General features: G+C 47.4%; 2 protein-coding genes across 3 annotated transcripts in view; one reads left to right on the top strand and one right to left on the bottom strand.

Moving 5' to 3' along the window:
* The first annotated feature begins 4,659 nt into the window (after nucleotides 1-4,659).
* On the top strand, nucleotides 4,660-8,160 carry CHRM1 (cholinergic receptor muscarinic 1). The gene has a single exon (XM_020777854.3). The coding sequence runs from the start codon at nucleotides 6,490-6,492 to the stop codon at nucleotides 8,032-8,034; it is 1,545 nt and encodes a 514-aa protein (XP_020633513.3). The 5' UTR covers nucleotides 4,660-6,489; the 3' UTR covers nucleotides 8,035-8,160.
* A 3,589-nt stretch (nucleotides 8,161-11,749) lies between these two features.
* DPF2 (double PHD fingers 2) overlaps nucleotides 11,750-22,960 on the bottom strand; it is a 30,071-nt gene continuing 18,860 nt past the window's right edge. For both annotated transcript variants that reach the window (XM_020777850.3, XM_020777851.3), the window contains 4 exons: nucleotides 22,149-22,277; nucleotides 20,579-20,691; nucleotides 18,872-18,953; nucleotides 11,750-14,507 (listed from right to left, as the gene is read on the bottom strand). In XM_020777850.3, coding sequence (XP_020633509.2) covers nucleotides 14,431-14,507; nucleotides 18,872-18,953; nucleotides 20,579-20,691; nucleotides 22,149-22,277 — 401 coding nt within the window. In that variant the 3' untranslated portion in view covers nucleotides 11,750-14,430. The remainder of the gene's footprint in view (nucleotides 14,508-18,871; nucleotides 18,954-20,578; nucleotides 20,692-22,148; nucleotides 22,278-22,960) is intronic.

Here is a 22,960-nt window from a genome sequence, read left to right as displayed (position 1 = left end):
ACTGGAAGAGAAGACAGTTTAATTTGGGAAGGGGTTCTCAAGCCTTCCACAAACTTGAGGGGGCCAAGACCTGCCATGTGTCACATATAGTAGAGATGAGATTGCGCAAGAAGTGCACATTTATGGGAGGGTGAAGAACGTCAAGAGTTCCTAGCACACATTTACAGGAAAACGCCCTATTTGCCTGGCTCTTGTTGGCCACCTCGCCTTGTTCGGTGGGTCTTCCCTTGCGATGTTTTCGACAACGGTCGGTTGCCAGAAGCCAACGGGTTTGCCTTCTCCAACCCTGATTTTCCCCCACGGCGTCACAAGGACCACCCTACCCCAAGTCTGAGGAGCTCAACGGACAACCCAACTGGAGAAGGAGCATCTTCTTTTCTTGGCTGAAGCGGCACCCTCTCTTTTCAATGAGCATGCTTATTTTTCCATGTTTCAAGAGCTTTGATCAAGTGTGTCTGATAAAGGCAGTTTTTGGAGGAGTTTCCATGTTAGTTAGTGCAAGCATTGTTGTTGTTTAGTCGTGTCCAACTCTTTGTGACCCCATGGACCAGAGCACGCCAGGCCCTCCTGTCTTCCACGGCCTCCCGGAGTTGGGTCAGATTCATGTTGGTCACTTCGATGACCCTGTCCAACCATCTCATCCTCTGTCGTCCCCTTCTCTTCCTGCTTTCACACTTTCCTAACATCAGGGTCTTTTCCAGGGAGTCTTCTATTTTCACGAGTTGGCCAAAGTATTGGAGCCTCAGCTTCAGGATCTGTCCTTCCAGGGAGCATTCAGGGTTGATTTCCTTCAGAACGGATCGGTTTGTTCTCCTTGCAGTCCAGGGGACTCTCAAGAGTCTCCTCCACCACCGCAATTCAAAGGCATCAATTCTTCGGCTGTTGGGCTTCTTTATGGTCCAGCTCTCGCTTCCATACATCGCTACAGGAAAAACCATAGCTTTGACAATGCAGACCTTTGTCGGCAATGTGATGTCTCTGCTTTTTAAGATGCTGTCGAGGTTTATCATCGCTTTCCTCCCAAGAAGCAGGGATCTTTTAATTTCGTGGCTGCTCTCACCATCTGCAGTGATCCTGGAGCCCAGGAAAGTAAAATCTGTCAGCATACCAAACTTTAAAGTGCCATGATGATTTTGTCTCTTGGGGTTTTTTTTGGGGGGGGGGGGACTCCCTGGACCCTCTTAAAGGGCCATAAACCAATTTTGTAGTTCTATTAAGTGAAATGAAATAACAGAGCAATCAGCCCGTCGTCACCCACTCCGGCTGTAGAAATGGAGAAGGGAAAAGCAAAATAGAAATGAAAAGGTTTTTTTAAATAAGACAAAAATGGGGGAGGCACCTGAAAGACTAAACTTTTACATTTATTCATGTGAGCCTTTTTGGGGACAAGCTCACACACTGTCTGACGAAGTGGACTTGTCCACGAAAGCTCACGTTAATAATAAATCTGTTCGTTTCTAAAAGTGAGATGATATTTTGGCCTGGATTTTTGCCAGCAGAGAAAGCAGCAGAGCTACCGCTTTGGAAATTGGGGTGGGGTGCAGTGGGTGTCTGTCTGTCTGTGCCTGGTTCTCTAGATCAAGATTTAAAACCATGGCTGTTCTTTTAGTAAACACTCAGTCTGACCCTGACCTACGTTACGAATCTTTGCGCTCCATCTAAGGACCGGACATAAGGATCTATGCATCATTGGGGAGCACCGCTCTTAACAACAAAGGAAAAGAAACCAACTTCAAATCCACCCGTCTCTAAAACCTAGTGGCTTGTTTGCGAGCTACAGAATGCTGCCACCCCCCAATACAAGCCAATAAAAATCCTTGCCCCCCCCCAAAAAAGGGAGAGAGAGACGTCTGCCAAACCTCAATGTGTGGATGCCCAAAATAGAATATCACTACAATGTGCAGTAGCGCCCAGCACTGAGCCGGGCGAAAGGCCGGCCAGGAGACTTGTCACTCCGAAAATTTATTCCATAAACACTCCGAAGAAGAACGTGCGCTGGCAGATTCTCGAGGGTTCAAAACAAGCGAGAGGTTCACATGGTCCCACAAAGGCCGATTTCCTGCTTCCACAGAGGGGGAAAATGTGCTCCTGAATTGGAGATTTGGGATCAAGGGTTTGCTCCACGGATGTGATTTTTCTTCCCTCCCAGACCTATAAGGACTGTTATTGATCCGAGGCCAATGCCTCCGGGCCGTTGAGCCGAATATTTGACTGAGTAGGTTTCACGGATTTTCAGATTCGCCTGGAAATGCGAGGGGGTCGAATCGGGAAGTTTCAGGACGCGAAGGATATTGTATGCCCATTGAGTGCGGCTCTCCACCTGGAAAGGACGGTTTTAATCCTCATGGTCCTTAGTAAGAGAATCATATTATTAGGATTATTTTGTATTTTTAACTTGCAGATTGCACTAGCCGAGGGCTGAGCTGGGCTGAATTTATTTATTTATTTATTTATTTATTTATTTATTTATTTATTTATTTATTTATTTATTTATTTATTTATTTAATATCCCACCTATCTGGTCGGTTTTCAACAGAAGCTGATTTAAGAGCTAGAAAAGATCGTCAGGCGTAAGGATGTGTCATTGGAAACCATATCCAATACTCTTGCATTTCCAATCACCATGTATGGGTGTGAAAGCTGGATAAGGGGGCAGAATCAACTTGTTTGAAATGTGGGGCTGGAGGAGAGCTTTAGAGATACCCTAGATAGCCAGAAAGACAAACAAAGGGGTCCTAGATCAAATCAAGCCTGAACTGTCTTTGGTGGCAAAAAAGTGGGAACGGAGGCTGTCCTGCTTTGGGCACATCGTGAGAAGGCAGGATTCTTTGGAAAAGACCGCCCTGTGTGGAAAGGTGGAAAGCAGCAGGAAAAGAGGAAGAACCGATACGAGATGGAGTGACTCAATCAAGGAAGCCAACGGGTGTGAGTTTGCAAGAGGTGAGCAGGGGGGCTGAGGACGGGACATTTTGGAGAGCCCTCATCGATAGGGTTGCCATGAGTCTTGATGGCACTTAACAATGACATCGGACTTCAGAAAAGTCTCGGAGGTGGCAACAAGGAGAGATGTGACCGAACGAAGAGCAATGCCAAGCCCGGCCTCTCCACAACCTGGGTTGGCGCTACCAGGTTGAAACCACTATCCCCCCCCCCCCCAATATTCACAGCTGCTTTTCTCCAAAGAGTTTGCATTTCCCAACCAACGGGGTGGGCAGATAAATAAACAAACAAGTCTTCTGCAGTCTGTTGTGGCCATGCACGTCCGTGATGCCTCCAAAACTGGGGTCATGAAAGGAACCAAGATATTCTTCACATGCAACTGAACGGTATTTTCGAATCCGTTTTCAGTAAATAAAAAGCATCCAAGTTCTGCTTTTGTCTACAGGGCCTTCCCTCGAGTGCGGGGACCGCTTCGTTGCTTAACGATTGTCTGGACCCTCGTATCCATGCCCTCCGAAAGACAAAAGGGAGGGATGGGGAGGGACGATGGCAGGAGCGAGCAGGGCTCCCTGTCATCCGTGCCTCGGTGATGACATCCAGAACGCCATTCATCAAAGCTAATATAAATATTTCCTACCAGCGGATGGATGCCTTAAGAGGAGGAGGAGCGTTCCTGGCCAAAAGTTGCTCTCTGCTTGATTCACAAGCCACACACCTGGCCTCTTCACCCTCCCCGGGCACCACGCTCCTCTTCCCAAGATTTATGCACTGTAAAATTGTTAGGAGAAAAGCTGCATAAATTGTCCCTGGATTCCAAAACAGGGCTGGGGTGCAGAACGGGGTCCATCTAACCGGAGGTGTCCAGGACTGGAGGTGCAAACATCTGCATATAAAGCAGATGCCCTACCCATGAAATAGCCATCGGGGGCGAAGTTTGTTTCGGTTCATTGCCGATCATAATGTACCGATAATTCACAAATTTCTTCCTATTTGGAACGGAAAGGACTTAAATGAAGACCCCAAAACAAGAGAACTGAATGTGAGGAGCTTAATTCTTCAAAATCCAGATTTTGAGGCTCTCTACCATAAAAACTAAGATCATGGCCACTGGTTCCGTCACCTCCTGGCAAATAGAAGGGGAAGATTATGGAGGCAGTGACAGATTTTACTTTCTAGGGCTCCATGATCACTGCAGATGGTGACAGCAGCCACGAAATTAAAGGACGCCTGCTTCTTGGGAGGAAAGTGATGCCAAACCTTGACAGCATCTTAAAAAGCAGAGACATCACCTTGCCGACAAACGTCCGCACAGACAAAGCTATGGTTTTTCCAGTAGCGATGTATGGAAGTGAGAGCTGGACTATAAAGAAGGCTGACCACCAAAGAATGGATGCTTTTGAATTGTGGTGCTGGAGGAGGCTCTTGAGAGTCCCCTGGACTGCAAAGATAACAAACCTATCCATGCTAAAGGAAATCAACCCTGAATGCTCCCTGGAAGGACAGATGCTGAAGCTGAGGCTTCAGTACTTTGGCCATCTCATGAGAAGAGAAGACTCCCTGGAAAAGACCCTGATGTTGGGAAAGTGTGATGGCAAGAGGAGAAGGGGACAACAGAGGACGAGATGGATGGACAGGGTCATCGAAGCGACCAACATGAATTTGACCAAACTCTGGGAGGCAGTGGAAGACAGGAGGGCCTGGCCTGCTCTGGTCCATGGGGTTATGAAGAATTGGACATGACTAAATGATTAAACAATTCCCAAAAGGGACATTTGTGGTGGTGCATTTTCTCCTGAGCAGCTTCTCCGACTGCAACGCCTGCAGGGTGGGCAGTCTGAGTTGGTCCTTTCTGGGCTGGGAAAACCCATGGAAGTTATGTGTCGCAAAAGGAGGCCGTTTTCTATTTTATCTTTAGAAAAGTTTGCCATCATAGGCCGGTGTCCTCCTATAGGGGACAGAAAGACAGTGACATTTTTTAAAATAATCAGATATAAGAGAAAACAAAACAGGCTTTTCTATCTCTGTATGCATCTAGATAAATACAACTATCAATATCTCCTTTCTTGTCTTCCAAGGTGGCTTCAAGGCGTAAGAACGATGTCCATGCCCGAAGAAGTGTGGAGGGCCTGAATGACGCCGTTCCCTTTCGGAGAAACTCCAGGCTAGTCCTTGTAAGTTTAGGACGTGTGTGTTTCGGGATCTCCGTGAACAGCTGGACCTGTGAGCTTTAATACGATTAAAGCTTTCGTACTGATGCTCTAGAGCACACTTAAAACCGTAAGGAAGAATTCAGGGAGAAATTGCCGAAGAGCGGGCCATTTTACAGACCTCCCGTTGCTCTCCCTGACTTTCCTGCAAGGGAGGAACAGAAAGGGGAGAAGTTATAAATCGAGGCAAAAGGAACGGAGGCCACCAAAGAAAGCAAGAAAGAAGGGGATGACTTTAAACTGCAGAAGTGAGAAACCGCTCTGCTCTCCTCTGGAGGTAAGGTTGGTTGCCATTCTTCGCCTTGAAAGGTTTTCCTTGCAGAGTCGGACGACTTGAGAAAAGAAGATGGGGGGGGGGGAGAGAGAGAGAGATGAGAGCCCTTTTCAAAGACTAGTGGTGCCTCGCTAGACAGTTACCTCGCATGACAGTTTTTTCCACTAGACATTGACTTTTTTGCGATCGCAAAACGATTCCTATGGAGGAATTTCGCTGGACAATGTTTGGTCCCTGCTTCGCAAACCGATTTTCGCTAGCCAACAATTTTGACAGCTCCCTCCGCGCTCGCAAAACAGGTGTTTTCTGGACCTAAGCTTCGCAAGACAGCGAGCTGATCGGCGGTTCGCAAAGTGGTTTTCCTATGGCCGATCTCCGCTAGACAACAACGATTCTTCCCCATTGGAACGCATTAAACAGGTTTCAATGCATTCCAATGGGGAAATGCTTTTCACTAGACAATGATTTCGCTAAAAAGCGATGTCAGTGGAACGGATTATCATTGTCTAGCAAGGCACCACTGTAAGTCATACATGCTTGATCATCTCAGAGTGCAGGACATGTCATAATGGGCTCAAGTTACAGGAAGCCAGATTTAGGCTGAAGGTCAGGAAAAACTTCCTGTTAGAGCAGTACGCCGATGGAACTAATTACCTTGGGAGGTGGTAAGGAGCACTCCGACCCTGGAGGCATTCAAGAGAAAATTAGACCACTGTCCATCAGATCCCCTTTGATTTGGATTCCTGCCTTGAGCAGGGGGTGGGACTAGATGGCCTTATAGGCCCCTTCCGACTTCGTAATTCTGTGATTCATCATTCTAATCTTTGTGAATGCTGATGGTGCCTCCAGCGACAAAGTCAGCAAGAGGATGTTGCTGTGGTTTCCCACTGGGGCTTCTGTGGGGACACTGGAAATCCCAAGAGTCTTTTGACGAATCTGACGGGACTCTTTCTGTAAAGCTGATCTCAGTCTCTTTCCCCCTTCTTCCAGATGAAGCCTCTGCGTTGAAAGACACATCACTCGGTCCTAATCCAGAACAGCCACTGGAAAAAAGAACCTTAACCCTTCATGGAATCCTTTTTTTGGATTCCAAAACCTCCCGGTACCGCCATGAACCTCTCTGACCCCCCGCGGGCTCCCAACGACACCCTGGAACTCTCTTCCGCCGGGAGCGTTTTTTCGCTTTGGGAGACGGTCTTGATCGTGTCGACGACCGGACTCCTCTCCTTGGTCACTGTGGTAGGAAACCTCCTGGTGATGGTGTCTTTCAAGGTCAACCGGGATCTGAAGACCGTCAACAATTACTTCCTGCTCAGCTTAGCTGTCGCCGACCTCATTATCGGAATCGTCTCCATGAACTTGTACACCACCTACATCGTTATGGGAAGATGGGCTATGGGGAGCCTGGCTTGTGACTTGTGGCTGGCCCTGGATTATGTGGCCAGCAACGCCTCCGTCATGAACCTGCTGGTCATCAGCTTGGACCGCTACTTCTCCATCACCCGCCCCCTCACCTACAGGGCCAAGCGGACGCCCAAGATGGCGGCTGTTATGATCGGCTTGGCGTGGTCGGTCTCTTTCCTCCTCTGGGCCCCCGCCATCTTGTTGTGGCAGAAGTTTGTGGGGAAGAGGACGGTGGCCGAAAGCGAGTGTTACATCCAGTTCCTCTCGGAGCCCGTCATCACTTTTGGGACAGCGATTGCCGCCTTCTACCTCCCGGTCACCATCATGGCGGTCCTCTATTGGAGGATCTACCAGGAGACCCAGAAGAGAGCTAAGGAACTTTGTGGACTCCAAGGGTCAGAGTTCAAGAACGGCCTGCAGGTCGCAGGCAGAAGGACCCAAAATGGAGGTAGTGGGGGCAGCAGCAGCAGCTCAGAGCCGCCTCCTCCTCCTCTTGCCCCGCCTTTATCGGTCAACGTCGTGCAACCACAAGCTTGCTGTTTTCTTGGATGGCGAACCAAGGGCCTCTCCTTAGACCGGAGCAGCAACAGCAGCTGGAACACCACCGAGGAAGAGGAGGAAGAGGAAGCAGGCGAAGCTTCTGCGGACTCCCTGACCTCCTCCGAGGGGGAGGAGCGGCCCTTTGAGGTCCATAAGGTCTGCACGGCAGTCATCCACCTCCCCATGGTTGGCACAGTCCTACAGCAATCACGGAAGGGGCCAGACTCCAAGGCAGCAGCCGGAACAGTGTGGATGGAGGAGGCGGCCTTTGGAGGGGTCCCCAAGAACCCTCAGGCCATGGACAAAAGGATCAGGAAAGTGGCCTTAATGGAAGCCACGCCGCCCATGGATATAAGGGTCAAAAGGAGGAAGAAGAGGACGAGGAGCCTCACCAAGCGGAAAGCTCTCTCCCTGATGAAGGAGAAGAAAGCCGCCCGAACCCTCAGCGCCATCCTGCTGGCCTTCATCCTGACGTGGACGCCCTACAACATCATGGTGCTGATGTCCACCTTCTGTGAGGACTGTGTCCCGCAAAGCCTCTGGAAGCTGGGCTACTGGCTTTGTTACGTCAACAGCACGGTCAACCCCATGTGCTACGCCCTGTGCAACAGGTCCTTCCGGACCACCTTCCAGAGACTCCTGCTGTGCCGATGGGTTAAGCGCCGCTGAAGAGCCACGCCAAAGAACTGGGCTGGGAGGGAAAGCATCTCCCAGGGAGGCCGGACCGGGTGCAGGGTATGAAGTTCCCTCCATTAGTCAACCTAGAGCACAGAACCGGTGGCCCAGTTTCCACCTTCCCCCAACAGGTCTGGGCTGATGGGTGTTGTTGTCCAGCAATATCTGCAGAAGCACACGCTCCCCAGCCCTGAAGGAAGAGCACGGGACTACTAGGGAGGCAGGTTGGTGAGGCTTAAATTCAGTTCTACTTAAGGTGGAAACCACTGAAATCCCAGAAATGTAAAGTTAGACTTCATAAATTCACTCCCATGCAATGGGTCTTAATGGCTTTGATCAATACAGCGGTGCCTCGCATGGTGATCGCTCCGTATAGCGATGAAATCGCTTAGCGACGCTGTTTTTGCGATCGCAAAAGCGATGTTCCCTATGGGGAAATTTCGCTTTGCGATGATCGCAGGGAAGCGATCATCGCAAAGCCCCCGTTTTCGGCCAACTGATCAGCGGTTTCAAAACGGCCGCCGGGTAAACAAAATGGCCACCCGCTGTTTTCAGGCACGGATTCCTCGCTTTAGAGGCACCAAAAACGGCGGCGCTATGGAGGATCTTCGCTTAAAGGTGAGTTTTAAGCCCATAGGAATGCATTAATCGCGTTTTCATGCGTTTCTATGGGCTTTTTATTTTCTGCACGAATTAACATCGCTAAGCGAGGCACCACTGTATTTCACAAAGAGCCAATCCATAGTGCACTTATTCTGTCCTCCTTGCACCTGTGAGGCCAGCACAGCATTCCCCGTCTCCAGACGAGGGGCAACAGAGTCAAAGCAACAACAAAACCTCTTGATTCCGTTTTTCTTTATACTGCCACCTTTCTTCTACTTTGCTCTAGTGCAGGATCTGCCCCACATCCTTCACACCCCATGGAGAGAAGGGAGGGAAGGATGAGGTAAGCAGGGAGGGGAGATGATGGTCTGTCTTGGGAATGAGACCCCAGTGAACAATGCTATGTTGTGTATGTCTGGACGGCGATGACCGTCAGCATGACTGCGGGTTCCATCAGCCCACACTGGTCTACCTAATGGTGAGGAACGATGGGGTTTGAAATCCCAACAACATACGGAGGATACATTCACAATCCATTGTTTACACCCTTAAAGACATTAAAGCTATTGAGATTATGGGCATCTTCATGCATTTCTGCCAGACATGGGGGAAATTATGTTTCTGAACTAAACGGCGTTTAGAGTCCCATAAAAGAGTGGATATTCCCTATCTCTGGACTTGTGTTTTGTTTTCATTTAAGCTCAGGATATCTCCATCCCTCGCTCCTACTGAATCGGACACTGAGAAGAGCCAGAAGCAGGAACGACCGGGTTTTGAGGATTCTCTGATGTCTAGAAAGATGGAGTCAGCCAAACTAGATAGAGGAAATGAGACGGAGAAAGCCATTAGACCAGTTTAAAGAGCAAGGACATTTCAGTCAAGGATGTACAGTGGGAAATGGAAGACTTCCATGGCTAAATTACCTGATCTACTCTCTTTTAATACTTAATTTAAAAAAAACCAAAAGACCATTTTCAGAGCCCTGAATTCTCTAATCCACCATATTAGCTAGCACCACCTTCTGGTAATAACAAGTGGGAATCAATTATATGATAGGTATCTGCCCAGAAATAAGAGAACCCCCACCTGTGTAAAAATGATATTTATTCACTAATGTTTCTTACAGTACCTTAAAATAAAATTAAAAAGCCAAAACACATTTTAGCTTCAACAGCAATAAAAAGATGGAGGACGAGGGGCTCCGAATTTTTTTCTTTGTTTTCTTCGAAGTGCCTCTATGACTTCCAAACACTTAAAATAAAATCATTTGTGAATTCATTACCTGGGCAAGAGAAAGCAAGCCACCGAATTCTGGCTTTGGTAGAAGGCCAGGGGGGCTTGAGTGTAACTCTAGTTCTTCGAGTGGTCTAATGTGAATTTGCACATATGGATCCCTTCTGCACCTCCAGACATCTTCAGAACGTGCCAGAACCTAAAAAGTCCATTAGTATACGCACACCCCTCTACTACTGTGCATGCTCCCCACCCTGTAGCTAATCCTCTAGTCCCAAAGTCCAATAAAATCATATCCTTGCACGGCAGACCGAGAGGACGATGGGAAAGTGGTGTGGATTCAGAGATGACCGCTCAAGGAACTACCGTTACCCGTACGTGATCTGTCTTCCTCCTTTGTGGTCTCTGTGAATCGCATTGTGATGGGCAAGTTTACTCACTTGCTGGTGGGCGGTCGCTCCAAGACAAAAATGGCATCTCGTTTTGGACAGACAGGCAGTCGGTCACGCCGCGTTGCGAAGGTCTCTCAACTGAACCCCTTTGAGAAACAGCCACGTTGAGTGCTTCTTCTTTGCTATCTGGTACGTCAGAGTTATAGTGTTCGCCATCCATTAAGATAATCGTCGCAAGGCGATGATGTTCACCATTCCTTGATACCTAGCAACTTGCGAACAGTTCAGAAGACTTTTGGAACCGTTATGTAAAAGTTCTAAGCTCTGCAAACACCCAACGCGTAGAGTGACTTCTCTAAAACAAGAAACTGCGGATGGGAAGAATGTTTGGTGGAACCAGAGGATGATCGATGTGGAAGACCGAAACTACCTTAGATAAGAAAGACGGCTCACCAAATATTGTCACCTTGTCTTTATGGAACTGCAGAAAACGTGGCTCGTGTCCAAGAATCACATAGTTCGCTCGCTTTTCCTGCTGATGGGAAGTGCCACTAAAAATACAATCTTGCACGAGAGTAATCTAAGATCTGGCTTGAAGGACGGCTTCACAAGGTGGTTAAGCACCAGAGGGAAAGGGCACGGCGCTAGCGACGGTCATGTCTCTGGGTAGACATTTCTTAAGCATTTCAAAAAAATAAAAATAAAATTGAAGCGTTGCATCTCTGGAAAACCTCTATTCATTAGAGCCATGAACTTGATAGACTACAGCTTAATGAAGAATGGGACAAGCCACTTTATTGCAGATGTGACACAAGACCGCGTTGGGGAGAAGACCGGATTTTCCTGCCATTACTTCTTCACCAGGTCTAAGAGTGATGTGAGTACACACAAGTGGGCAGGTTGTAGCCACATTTTTATTCATCTGATTGTAGACAGGGTTAGACCTAGCTGGTGGTCGCTGGCCCTCCGGTTGCGGCGATTTAGCCATTCTAAGAATTAAATCTGTCCAAAGCGCAGAAGGAACCCTTACGTGTGACTCACGGAGACCACGAAGAAGAACAGGGGGAAGGAGGTGCGTAGTGTAGAGGAGAAATGGCAATCCAAATGCAAAATTGACTTGGAAGCGCAACAAAGCAAACGGGCTGAGGTATTCCCTGCGTGTCCTAGAAACAGAAGGGACGAGGGCCTTGAGAAACTCTAAATGGCCCTTCTTGATTCCAGACACCAGGGAGAGTGCGGAAGCAAGCTACTGTAAGAAACCGGGGACCTGCTTCTGGAAAATTATTATATATGTATATGCAAACAATGTCCTTCCCATAACCCTAACCCCCACCCCCACCCCACTCCGGCAAACCAACAGCAATAACCTGAGCATAAGAATCATCACAACGCAGCAAGGCTGCACACAGATAGACAGAGAGAGAGATTTTAGATTATCCTCACCACCTGGATTAACAGACTGCAACCAAGGGCCAAACGAGTCATTTTGGCATTTTATTTGGATAGCATTTTTTTTGTTTTGTTTTTAAGACACAGGTGTGAAGCTTTGAACAAGGACACGTTCCCTACCAGGGGATGGGGCAACAAACCATCTTAAAATATGTTTTTTTGTATGTTTGTTTTTTTAAATAAATGGCCTCTGTCCGCCCGACCCCCTCAATCTAACCAAAGTGGAAGGGTTCTAGAGTCTCATTATGTTGTCCATGGTCCCCACCACCTGCCCCCACTTCTTCACACAGATAACTCTGTCCGGAAATCCGGCCTCCCTAAGGCCTATCTTATCTCACAAGAGAGCAAAGGAGAAAATGACAGCCATCCTTCCATCCTTCAGTCTTAGGTGCAGCCAGGCCAAGAGGCCCCAGCGTTCCCGTGTAGGCTAGATTCGAACTCACGAGGCAAAAATGACTCAAAACAGCCCCTTCCCTGTTTTGCCAGTTCCCTGAAGCACCTTGAACCACTTTCTGCAAGGGAAAAGAAGAAAAAAGGGGAGGGCAAGCGAAGGAATGTTGAATGTGTTTTGCAGGTGTGGAAGGGATGCTTGACCGGGGGGGGGGGGGGTGGCGGCGGCTTTTGGAGGTAGGTTTGAAGTCAATTTTTTAGAAAAAACAGGCACATTTTTAGTATAATATTACACAGAACCCTATTCCAGAGAAAACACCTTCTCCCTCCCCAATTGGGAATGCTAAAGCAAAACTCCCTTTTAAAAAAAAAAGAAAAAGAGACATTAAGGATCAAAAAGGGCTTTTTTCAACGTCACTTATTCTTAGGACCGATTCTTTTCGTCATCGGGTGAAATGGTAGGAGCAGGGAAGGAAATGGAAGAGAAGCTTTCACTCCTAGAAAGCGAGGCAGGTTCCAGTTTTTTAAGGATTGAAAAAACCGTAACGGTTCAGATCCCACTGCCCTGCCATCACCTCTCGTGAAGGGTGGAGAATCAGAACTCAGACGAGAAACATCAAGTAAGGCTAGGAGGAAAATAAACAAAAAAAAGTGGGGCACACACACACACACACAGAGGCAATGCCATGCCCTGTAGCCAATGTTCCCAAAGAGGCACATGAAAAGATGCAGGGGGAGCGCAGAGAACTGAAGGCTTTGGGGCAGCCTGTTGGCATCCGATGCAGAATGGAAGGGAGATTCCCTTCAAACAAGCCCTGCTCCAGGGAGACAAAAAAAAACTCCCTGCCATCCCTTTCAACCCATGAGAAAAGCAGGTGATAACAAATCCAACATGCTGGCAAGAGACTGGGGTAGGCTTCTCAGTGACTAAAAACATATAAAACCTCACTACTCTGTAGGATCCCCTTATCTGCAGGATCAGCATTCACAGGTTTTGCTTCTCCGTGGCCTGAAAATATTAAAAGAAAAGAACTAGAAATACATATTTTCACAATGTATTTATCAGAACTGGCCAGTAGAGGGAGCCACAGACCATGTTATGGATTCTTGTTGAAGAATCTATAGCATGGTCTCTGTCTCCCTCAGGTGGACAGTTCTGGTAATACATGGGGAAAATACGTATTTCTGGATTTTTGTTCTTCTACCATGCAATTGTATAATGTTTGCTATTATTTGAGGTTTTCAGCATTCACGGGGGGGCTTGGAACCAATCCCCTGTGAATACAGGGTGGGTCCTATTGTACATAAAAAACTGTGGCGCCATGGCCAAGCCCCCTCAAATCAAGTTTATTCTTAGAGGGCTGTCAAAAACGCTGGCACTCTTGGAAAAAAAAAAGCAGGTCTTTCCCAATGCCTACAAGACCCAGTCTGAGCTTTTAAAAAGAAAAACCGTAACTCCGAGTGTTTCCAAAAACGCTGAAGAGGCAATGGAGCATTTATACTAAGAAAATGTTTCATTTTTCATCACAAGAACAGACCTTAGAAGATCTTTCCCAAGTCAAAGAAACGGTCGCCGTTTCCACAGAGGCCTAAGCCAAGTCATGGTTCACTGCTGAACCCCTCCAAGGCTGGGTTCCCACAGGGTCAAGCCTTATCCCCTGGGATTAAGAGGCCGGCCACTCTAGACCAGCATCAGAGTCATGCTCAACTAGACCAGGGAGGAGACCACATCCGTAGGGAGATGGCAAAATCAAAGCAGGCAGAGTTCAGAATCCTCTAGATCTCCCCCTCCAACCAGAAAACGAGGGTAAATGCCTGAATACAGGAAAAGAAAACTATTTTTAGACATCATACCAAGAGTCCTCCTTTTTTTTAAAGATTGCAAGCTGTGCTCACGCAACGGCGGCTGTTAATTTAGTAGCACAATGTTAACAAAACCAGGAGGACTGGCCCTTCTCCTAGCAAGAACAGTTAGGAGCACATCCTGCCCAGTTGAGGATTGCCTCCTGGAGTCTTAAGGCCATAGATACAATGGTCTCTGACGGGCACTCCTCAACCAGCCATGGGTACTGGGGGGTCTCATGAGAAAGGGGCAATGGAGTCCTTTATACTCCCCGGCAAGAGCTAAATGAGAGGTTTTACCCCCGGACCACGGTGAGGAGGATGACAGAGAAAGCCAGCACAGCCCAAATCGACTGGTCAAGGAGACATCAACTGAGAGCCATTTCAAGACTAAATCACGAAAGAAACAGAGCCCTGTAACACAGCAGACAACTGAAGGCGCCTCGTTCTTCTCCCTTGGTTCTTCAGCCCACAAAGCCCATCAGGAGGAGTTCTGGTTCTGATAGATCGAGGCTTTCTCCTTCAGCAGGTCCAGACACAAGTGACAGCTCCAGCTCCCTGCAAAGACCAACAAAAAAGCAACAAAGAAGGGTTGGCAAATTCAGGAAAGCAGCAGAAAGCAAGAACTCCGCACACCGGCACCCCTAAGATACAGTTGTCTCTGAATTCACCTCTGGTCGTGTTGCAAATTTGCAAGGCGGCTTTGTTACAGAAGCAAGCCATTCTCACTGGGAGGCAGCTCAGCAAAGAACCACAGAGTGACAGATTAACAGAGCTGGATCGGGGCCCATAAGGCCATCACCTCCTCACAAGGAGACAGGTTCCATTACCGTACTGGTCAAACAGTTAAGAAGTGTTTTTTTTTCCTGATAATCAATGGAAATCTGGCTTCCTGTACCTTGAGCCCATTATTATGTGTCCTGCACTCTGGGACGATCGAGAACAGATCCTGCCCCTCCTCGGTAGGACAACTTTTCAAAGATTTGAAGAGTGCTATTCTATCTCACCTCAATATTCTTTTCTTAAGGCTAATCATGCCCAGTTCTTTCAGTCTTTCCTTCTAAGGCTTGGTTTCCAGTCCCTGACCATCCTTATCAACCTCCTCTGAACTTGTTCTAGTTTGCAAACGGCGGTGTTTCAAAAATGGACAAGGCATTCAAGATACTTCGCAGGATTTGGGGACTATACTTGTGTTAATGCAACTTTGGCCTGTTTTTGCAGCTGCGTTGCACTGTTGGTTCATATTCAGCGTGTGATCTACAACGACTCCCAAGATCTTTCTCACATGCCGTATTATCCTTCTTCCATGCAGCATAAGAGGGGAAATGCTGGTTTATTGTTTACAGGGCGATATTTTTGCAGTTTTTGATGGTACCGGAAGCCTCGAAAATTACACCGGCTCCTGACAATCAGATGAACTAGGGTTCCTGGGTGATACAGTAAAAATATTGGTTTATAGTGAAAAAGTTATTGCATTCTGCAAAGGAGATATTAAGGAGAGTGTGAAATAAGACATCTCACTGGTAGGCAGCAGAAAGTAATATTTCAGTTAAGGCATTCAGCATTAATTTTTCTACTTCTCACATTTAACTTCAAATTAATTTTTAAGCTTGATTTTCAACAGGGGGTACACTGATATCTACGAACTTGGTCTTTATTAGGAAAAACACTGCATGGAGCATGACAAGGCAAATTTTGGCGGCTTCTAGGAGTCAGTTCATGAACTCAAGTTACATAACGGTTGTTGACTCAGTGTTTCAGAAGGGTCTTTTCAGCAGCAGGCCCACAGCCTGTGTTAATCTTAAACTGTGCGTTAATTTTTTACATCACTGAACAAAGGTGCAGTGGGTTTAGAGTTTAGGCTTTTTTCAGGCATATGTAACTGTTCTGGTCCAGACAAGGAAATGGCCCACCTACATTTTGAGAGAATGTCCTCCTGCCACATTGGTGACAAATTCATTTTCAATCCTGCTGATGACTAGTGTTAAGTAGGATACTGTTTTGTATCAGCTCCCCATGTTAGATATTAAGAAACCTTTAAGTATGAAGCCGTGAACTTTTTTAGCAACATAAGGAATGTGTTGTTAAAAAGGAGGAGGAAATCAAGAATGGGGTCACACAGGAGGGTGATCAATTAGACAGCAAAGAGGGAAGCCTAAAGATATTGCAAAAAGGACAGAAGTCAGATATACTAGCCAGATGAGGAACACAGGTAAGGCCAGTGATAAGCGACCAGAAGGGTGTATAAACGCTAACCACATCTGTAAACTCCGAGACACATTATTCAGGTATTAACCCATGAGACTAAGTAAGTTAAAAGTCCATTTGTAGTGGCAATGGCTTAAATCCCCCTCCCCAAAGATAGGTTGCCCATTATTTTTCCCATCCAGCCATCCCAGGGGAAAATAAGGTTATATGGAGGGGAGGGGGAAGCATAAACCCACAGCCTCCATGCAAGATGAAACTGGGGTGATTCGCACTAGTTTCTCCCTCGAAGGCTTTTCTGAAATGGAAAAGGCGGCTCAGCCTGCGGCTGACGTCCCAGAGGAATTCGCCCTACCACGGGGGACTGCCAAGAGGGGGGAAAAAAACCAACCAACCCACCATCATTTCTGGTGGTGCAAATAAGTTTTCCCTTTTCTTAGTGCAGAACTGGATTCAGAATTGTAGCCGCTTAGCTGTTGGGACTGTTGGAGGCCTGAACAGCTACTTTGGTAAGAAAAAAGAAGTTCTGCTTGCATCGTTTTGGGGTCCATGTTCATTCATTCTTTGTTTTTATGCAACCCGGCCATTTTTACAGCCCTGCGTGAGAAGGGATACTGGAGCCAATATCCCTTTTCAGTGCCGCGCAGTGCTTTTGAACGGATTTTGGTGGGAGAAGAATTGGCCGCTGTGATTTCAACGCTACCTTGGATGAGGCAGCGAGAACTCTCAGACCAGGGTTTTTTTCAGGCCTTGACGGTGGGGCAGGATTTCCCATAGCGTCCTGCCAGAGCGATGTTGCCAGAAGTGGCCAATTGACTCTTAACAAAAGCAAGGGTTCTCCATCTTGTTGGGGGGGGGGAGATCCTGATGCTGTGAAGACTGAAACTGAGACACTCTGAGAAATCCCATAGGCTCGTCACCAGAGGGAGGCTTCTGAATGCAAATTTGGAGTTGACGCAAAATTGGATGTAACCGCTAATCTACTGGAAGAGGGGGACAAATTTCAAAAAAAAAAGGTCTTGAGAGGCTTGAGCACCGGGGCGGAAAACAGAACTAAATTCAAAAAGGATCAGTGCAAACCCATTGCACAGTTGCAAGATAAGAGGATTGGCTCAAGCATACGGCAAGTGAGAAGGGTGGTGGTAGATCACACGCAGGAGATGAGCCCACCGTGCAATGGGGCTGCGAAGGAGGCAGATGCGATTTTAGAGGACGCCTTCACTGAAGGAGAGTCTCCCCATCCTGTGAGGTCCTGGGTTCTGTTCGGCACGAGTCAGCCCTCATCTTGAGTGCCGAGGCCAGGTCTGGACACTGCCCTCCAAGCAACAGGAGCCAAGTTAAGAAGAGGGCCACCAGGAGGATGAATGAGCAAGGGATTGGAAACGAAGCCCTCGGAGGAAAGACGGAAAGAACTCGGCAGGCTGAGCCTTGAGAAAAGGAGACGGCAGGGAGACCGGAGCGCCCTTTTCAAATCCTTGAAAGGTAGTCCTACAGAGGAAGGGCAGGATCTGTTCTCAATCACCCCAGGGTACAGGACGCATCATCATGGGCTCGAGCGACGGGAAGGCAGATTTCCTTTGAATATCGGGGAAAACCTCTTAATTGCAAGAGCACTAGGATGATGGACCTCGGGAGGTGGGGAGCGCTCCAACGCTGGAGGCACTCGAGAAAAAGTTAGACAAACCTCTGTCGGATCTACTTTGAGTTGGATCCCTGCCTTGAGCGGGGGGGGGGGGGGGGTTGGACTTGATGGCCTTTTAGGACTCTTCCAACCCCATGATTCTGATTAGTTTTAAAAGCAATGCATAGACCCCTTTTCTTTTGGAACATGGGACTGTGAAAGGGAATGTGCCCTCCAGGAGAGCGAGTGTCTCCCCCCCCATTAATGCTTCTAATGAGTAAAAACTCCATTCAAATTTTATTATAATATGGCTTCGAATCCAATCTGGCTCAGGGTGACCCCTTTTCCAGGGCTTTCTAGGTAGACCAGTGGCTTAGCATTCCCTTCTTCTAGGAATGCTTTGGGGCCCGGCTATGCAGGAAGATTATTCTCCTCCTGGGAGGAAGAGGGGCGAACACTCCCAACCTCTGGCTCCACAAACGGGTCTCAAACTTACTGATCTATCGTTAAATTTGAAGAGCCTTTTCTGGCGTTGGTTCAAAAGAGTAAATTTTAAAAAAGATATTGTTCATGCGCTAAATATAATATGTTGTTTCTGACAGCTCTTTCTCCCCCCCCCCCCAAAGAAATAAATATAGTAGCGCTCTGGCTCTTAAAAAACAAAACTAACTTTACAGCCTCAAGGGGAAATGCAAAATTACCATCTTTCCTGGGGGCACACCATCCATCCCTCTGAACCACACGAACAGAGGAGTAACCAGAAATGGGGTTACCAATTTGTGTTTAAATTCCTAGGGCGATAGCTCCATAAATGAGTGGCATCAAGAGCCGCCAAGAACCTCGCGGCAACTTAAAAGACCAACGTTAAACAAAAAAACTGGCATTAAGCTCTCAAGGGTTGCAACTCATGGCACTTGATGAAGTGGGGGTGGCACGCCACCAAAGTTTATGCCAAACAAAACTGCGAAGTTTTTTAATGTCTGTGTTCAGGTGATCTTGGAACCGCGTTCTCTTCCTGCTGCCTCCCAAAAAATGACACTTACATACAGCCCAAAAAAATATAAGTGAAAGGAAACGGGTCTGAGCGGCACCTTACCTTCAGGAGGTTCTGACATGGGTGGGGTGAGGCAGTACATATGATAGCCGCGGTCGCAGTCATCACAAAAAAGCAGCTGGTCCTAAGCAAGATGGGAAGGGAACACGCGGGGGGGGGGGGAGAGAGAATGCAGATTATTCTATTGTATTTAAGGATAAGCAATAAAATCTGGCCACCAAGGTTTGTCGCTGACCTCTATTGGTGTCATGGTTTTCTCTGACTGACATTCGTTCTTTTCAGGAGCTCATGAGGCTGCCCCCACGTATATGCACTAACCCTAAACCCCCCCTCCCCCAAATTGCTCTATGAAGTGAGTGAGGCTGAGAACTACGGAATGGCACATAATTACAGTATGACCCCTGAAGTCATGGGGGATTGATTTGAAGCTCCCCGATGGATAGTGTAAACCATGGATAATAATAGTGAATAGCACCCCCCCAAAAAATCCAGAACAAATATTTTCACCCTATATTACCAGAACGGACCACTCGAGGGAGCCAGAGATAGGTGTTCTTCAACTAGAATACATAGCATGGTCTCTGCCTCCCTCTAGTGGCCAGTTCTGGTAAACATGTCACAAAAATAGCTTTTTTTTCCTTTTAATATACAGTGGGGTCTCGACTTACGAACTTAATCCGTATTGGAAGGCAGTTCTCAGGTCGAAAAGTTCTTAAGTCGAATCTGCATTTCCCATAGGAATGCATTGAAAACCATTTAATCCGTATCTGCTCTTTTCGTCCATAGAAACTAATGGGAAGCTGCTATTCCGCCTTCTGCCACTAGAGGGGGATTTTTTTTCTTTTTTACTTTTAACCTAAGATGACTTAGCTTTAAAAAAAAGGGAAAAAAGAGTTCGTAACTTGAATCTAAGTTCGTAAGTCGAGTCCATATATTCCTATGAGAGCAGTTCGTAAGTCAAAACGGTCATATGTCGAGCCATTCGTAAGTCGAGACCCCACTGTATTCAGACTATAGATAAATGACTAGACAGATACCAATTATGTGGATGTGGGGATTCTACTGTATCCATCAGGCAAGGCTTAAGGAAGCAAGCCTCTTCCCATGGTGCACAATGGAACGGAGCTTCATGCACGGAGGTCTTCCTTGGGGAGGAAGGCGGGCAGCGGATTTTTACCGATGCCTCTTCCCACCTATAGCCTCCATGCTGATGTAAAGAGTCAGGGGACTCTCCAGAACAGTGTGGGGGATGTTGCGGGAGTGAACTACAAACGCAGCTTCAACTCCCTTTCCTTCAACAGCAAGGCTTCCCTAAAGCCCAGCTCAGCCTGTTCGGAGAAGGAGAAGCATCAATCCAATCACAACCCTACCGCAAAGAGAGAAAGGCCTTCCTAATATTTGTGTTTTGATTAATTAAAACCTACCCAGTGCATTTCTGCAACAATGCATCATATTATAAAATTATCCGTATTAATAAGTGAAACAAAGTCAGGTTTGGTGGCTCATGACAGTCCACATGAAGTTGGTTGGGGAAAGTGCCTTGTTTCTAGCAGTCTCCTTCAGGCCACATTTGGGGATGATAAGAAGGGAACTGGAGTCATCGAGGTAGGAGAATGAAAGAGGGAGGGATAAGGAAGAGCACAGGAGAAGGGGCATGGTGGAATCAACAAGAAGAAGAGAGGATGAAAAGGATCTCTTCTGTTATCCCCAAAAAGAGGCAGAGGGTCACCCTGGGGGAGGAGTACTCACGTCATTCTCAGAGGTCCCACAGATGTTACAACACTTGCACTCAATGCACTGCCAGCGGTACGTTTTCACGGCGGCCATCATGACGGGTGTGAACTGCAGGCAAGAAGGATGCCCTGGGAATGGAAAAGGAGAAGATGTTACGGGAGATCTCCCACGAGGGAAAAGCATGTGGAGGGCTCTGGATGGAATGGCATGCAGAGGTTGACACGTCTCTTTTTATCTCCTGTCCTCTGAGACGGGTAGAGAAACAAGCAGACTCTCCTTGGTACGGCATCTGCCTCCCACCTCCAAGGGACGGCAGGATCCGCATTTCCGTCCTCCTTGTGGCTGCTCAAAAACGTGGATTATAGCAAACATGATTCTAATAGGGAACAGTATATATTGCAGGGTCCCTGCCCCCCCCTCTAGTGGCTAGTTCTGGTAATGACATCAGGGGAAAATATTTCTCTAGCCAAGGCTATACAGTGTTTCCCCAAAAATAAGGCAGGGTCTTATATCAATTTTTGCTCCAAAAAAAGCCATTTGGGCTTATTTTCAGGGGATGTTTTATTTTTTTTCATGGACAACCATCTACATTGATTCAGATAAAGTCATGTCCTCTTCTTCTGGTTGCTGGACAAGGGTGGAGGGTGGGGTTTCACTGAACTGGGGCTTATTTTTGGGGTAGGGCTTATATTACGACGAGCATCCTGAAAAATCCTACTAGGGCTTATTTTCAGGTTAGGGCTTATTTTCGGGGAAACAGGATAGCCTGCTCTTTGGCTCCCTCTAGAGAAAGGTCTGGTAACTTCACCTTTAGAAATATATTATTTCTAGGGGTTTTCTTTCAATATTTTCAGTTAGTTGATAAGTGAAATCAGCAGATACTGTTCCCACAGATAAGGGAGCCCCACTGTATTTCTAAAAAGAGGGCGTTGGTTGTGCTGAATGCTTCAGGTAGCTCAGGTCAGGTCAAATTTTTCAATAACATGAACGGGTTCTCACTAGAAGCAAACGTACCCATGGATTTTACCCACAGCCACCTTCTGCCTCTATAAACTTGTGCGGAAGCAGGCACTAGCATACATGAGATTCACACATGCCTCCCTCTTAAAGGAGGCGGCCGATCTCCGAAGAGGAAAAAGCGGTCATAAGGAACGTACAGGACTGGTGGTGGTTGTAGGTTTTTGGGGCTCTTTGGCCGTGTTCTGGAGATTTTTTCCATCCTTTCTTTGGTTCTTGTAGTTTTTTTCCTACAACAACCAAAGAAAGGAAGAAAAGCCTCCAGAACACGGCCAAACAGCCCCAAAAACCTACAGCCACCCTCGGATCCCGGCCGTGAAAGCCTTCGGGAATATACAGGACTGGCCCTAATGTACCCCATTGGATCAGAATATTTCAGGAACCAGTGAAACAGAGGCTGGACTCAACAACAATCCACCAGGCTGAAGTTAGGAGGATTTTTTTAGCAGGCAGATCAGAGAGAACTCGGAGCAGCTGTGCCAGCCGAAAAAAGGCAGATGACAGCAGAGCGCTGAGCAACGTCACCGCGCATGCAGGATCCGGCCGCTTTCCCTTCCCAGCCACTTACCTGACCGCCCACAGTCAGAACATGACACCAACTCTTCCGGCTGCCCCGTCTTCTTATTGATTTTGGAGTCTCCCAGACAGAAGTCGCAGTAATTATTGGGCAAAGCCAGACCGTCGGGGCCTTTCTTAGCTAATGGGAGAGAAAGCGTGGCTGTTTAAGCGCTCCTACGGCAAGAAAACCTCCCGCAACACCCTCCCACCTCTTTATTCTTCTCAAGCGGCAGCCCAGTCTGTCCCACAGGCTCCCGTACAAGCGGAAATGTCTTCTACGGCCCTGTTAAGAGAACAGGAACGACCCTCGGGATCCTCCACCCTCCATGCAAAGGCCACTTCCCCGCTCCTATTAGAAGCTAATCCAGACGGAGCTTCTATCAACAAGGTTCTTCCACCACCTGGCCACTCCAAATTCTAAACCTAATTCTGATCATGATTGGGAACTGTCCTCAGGAGTCAAGGAGGACTAGAGGTGGGCCAACCCTTGCAGCACACACAGCCACAAAGGTAACAAAGCACTAGAAATAAATGCATAGTTCTGAGAACAGAAGACACCGGGCAATTTGCATGCAAACGAGGAAGGGGAAGGATTACAGAAGTCAAGCATGCGCCCAGAGTTAACTACAGTTGGAAAACTGGGCAGTTTTGCCCTTCCCCTTGCTGGATTACAGTAGGATATTCGTATTTGCAGGGGATTGGTTCCAAGTACACACACCCGGAAAAAGTGGATCATAGCGAACGCTACGGTATATAGAGAGCATGGTTTCTGGCTCCCTCTAGTGGCTAGTTCTGTTAATGACTGTGGAAACGTATTTCTTT

This window comes from Pogona vitticeps, chromosome 15 (assembly GCF_051106095.1).
Source record: "Pogona vitticeps strain Pit_001003342236 chromosome 15, PviZW2.1, whole genome shotgun sequence".
NCBI classification, from domain to species: Eukaryota; Metazoa; Chordata; class Lepidosauria; order Squamata; family Agamidae; genus Pogona; species Pogona vitticeps.
This window is presented reverse-complemented; position numbering and strand designations above follow the sequence as displayed.

Excerpts from the sequence above, each read along its gene's own strand:
- CHRM1 (XM_020777854.3), top strand. The coding sequence starts at position 6,490 with ATGGAATCCTTTTTTTGGATTCCAAAACCTCCCGGTACCGCCATGAAC.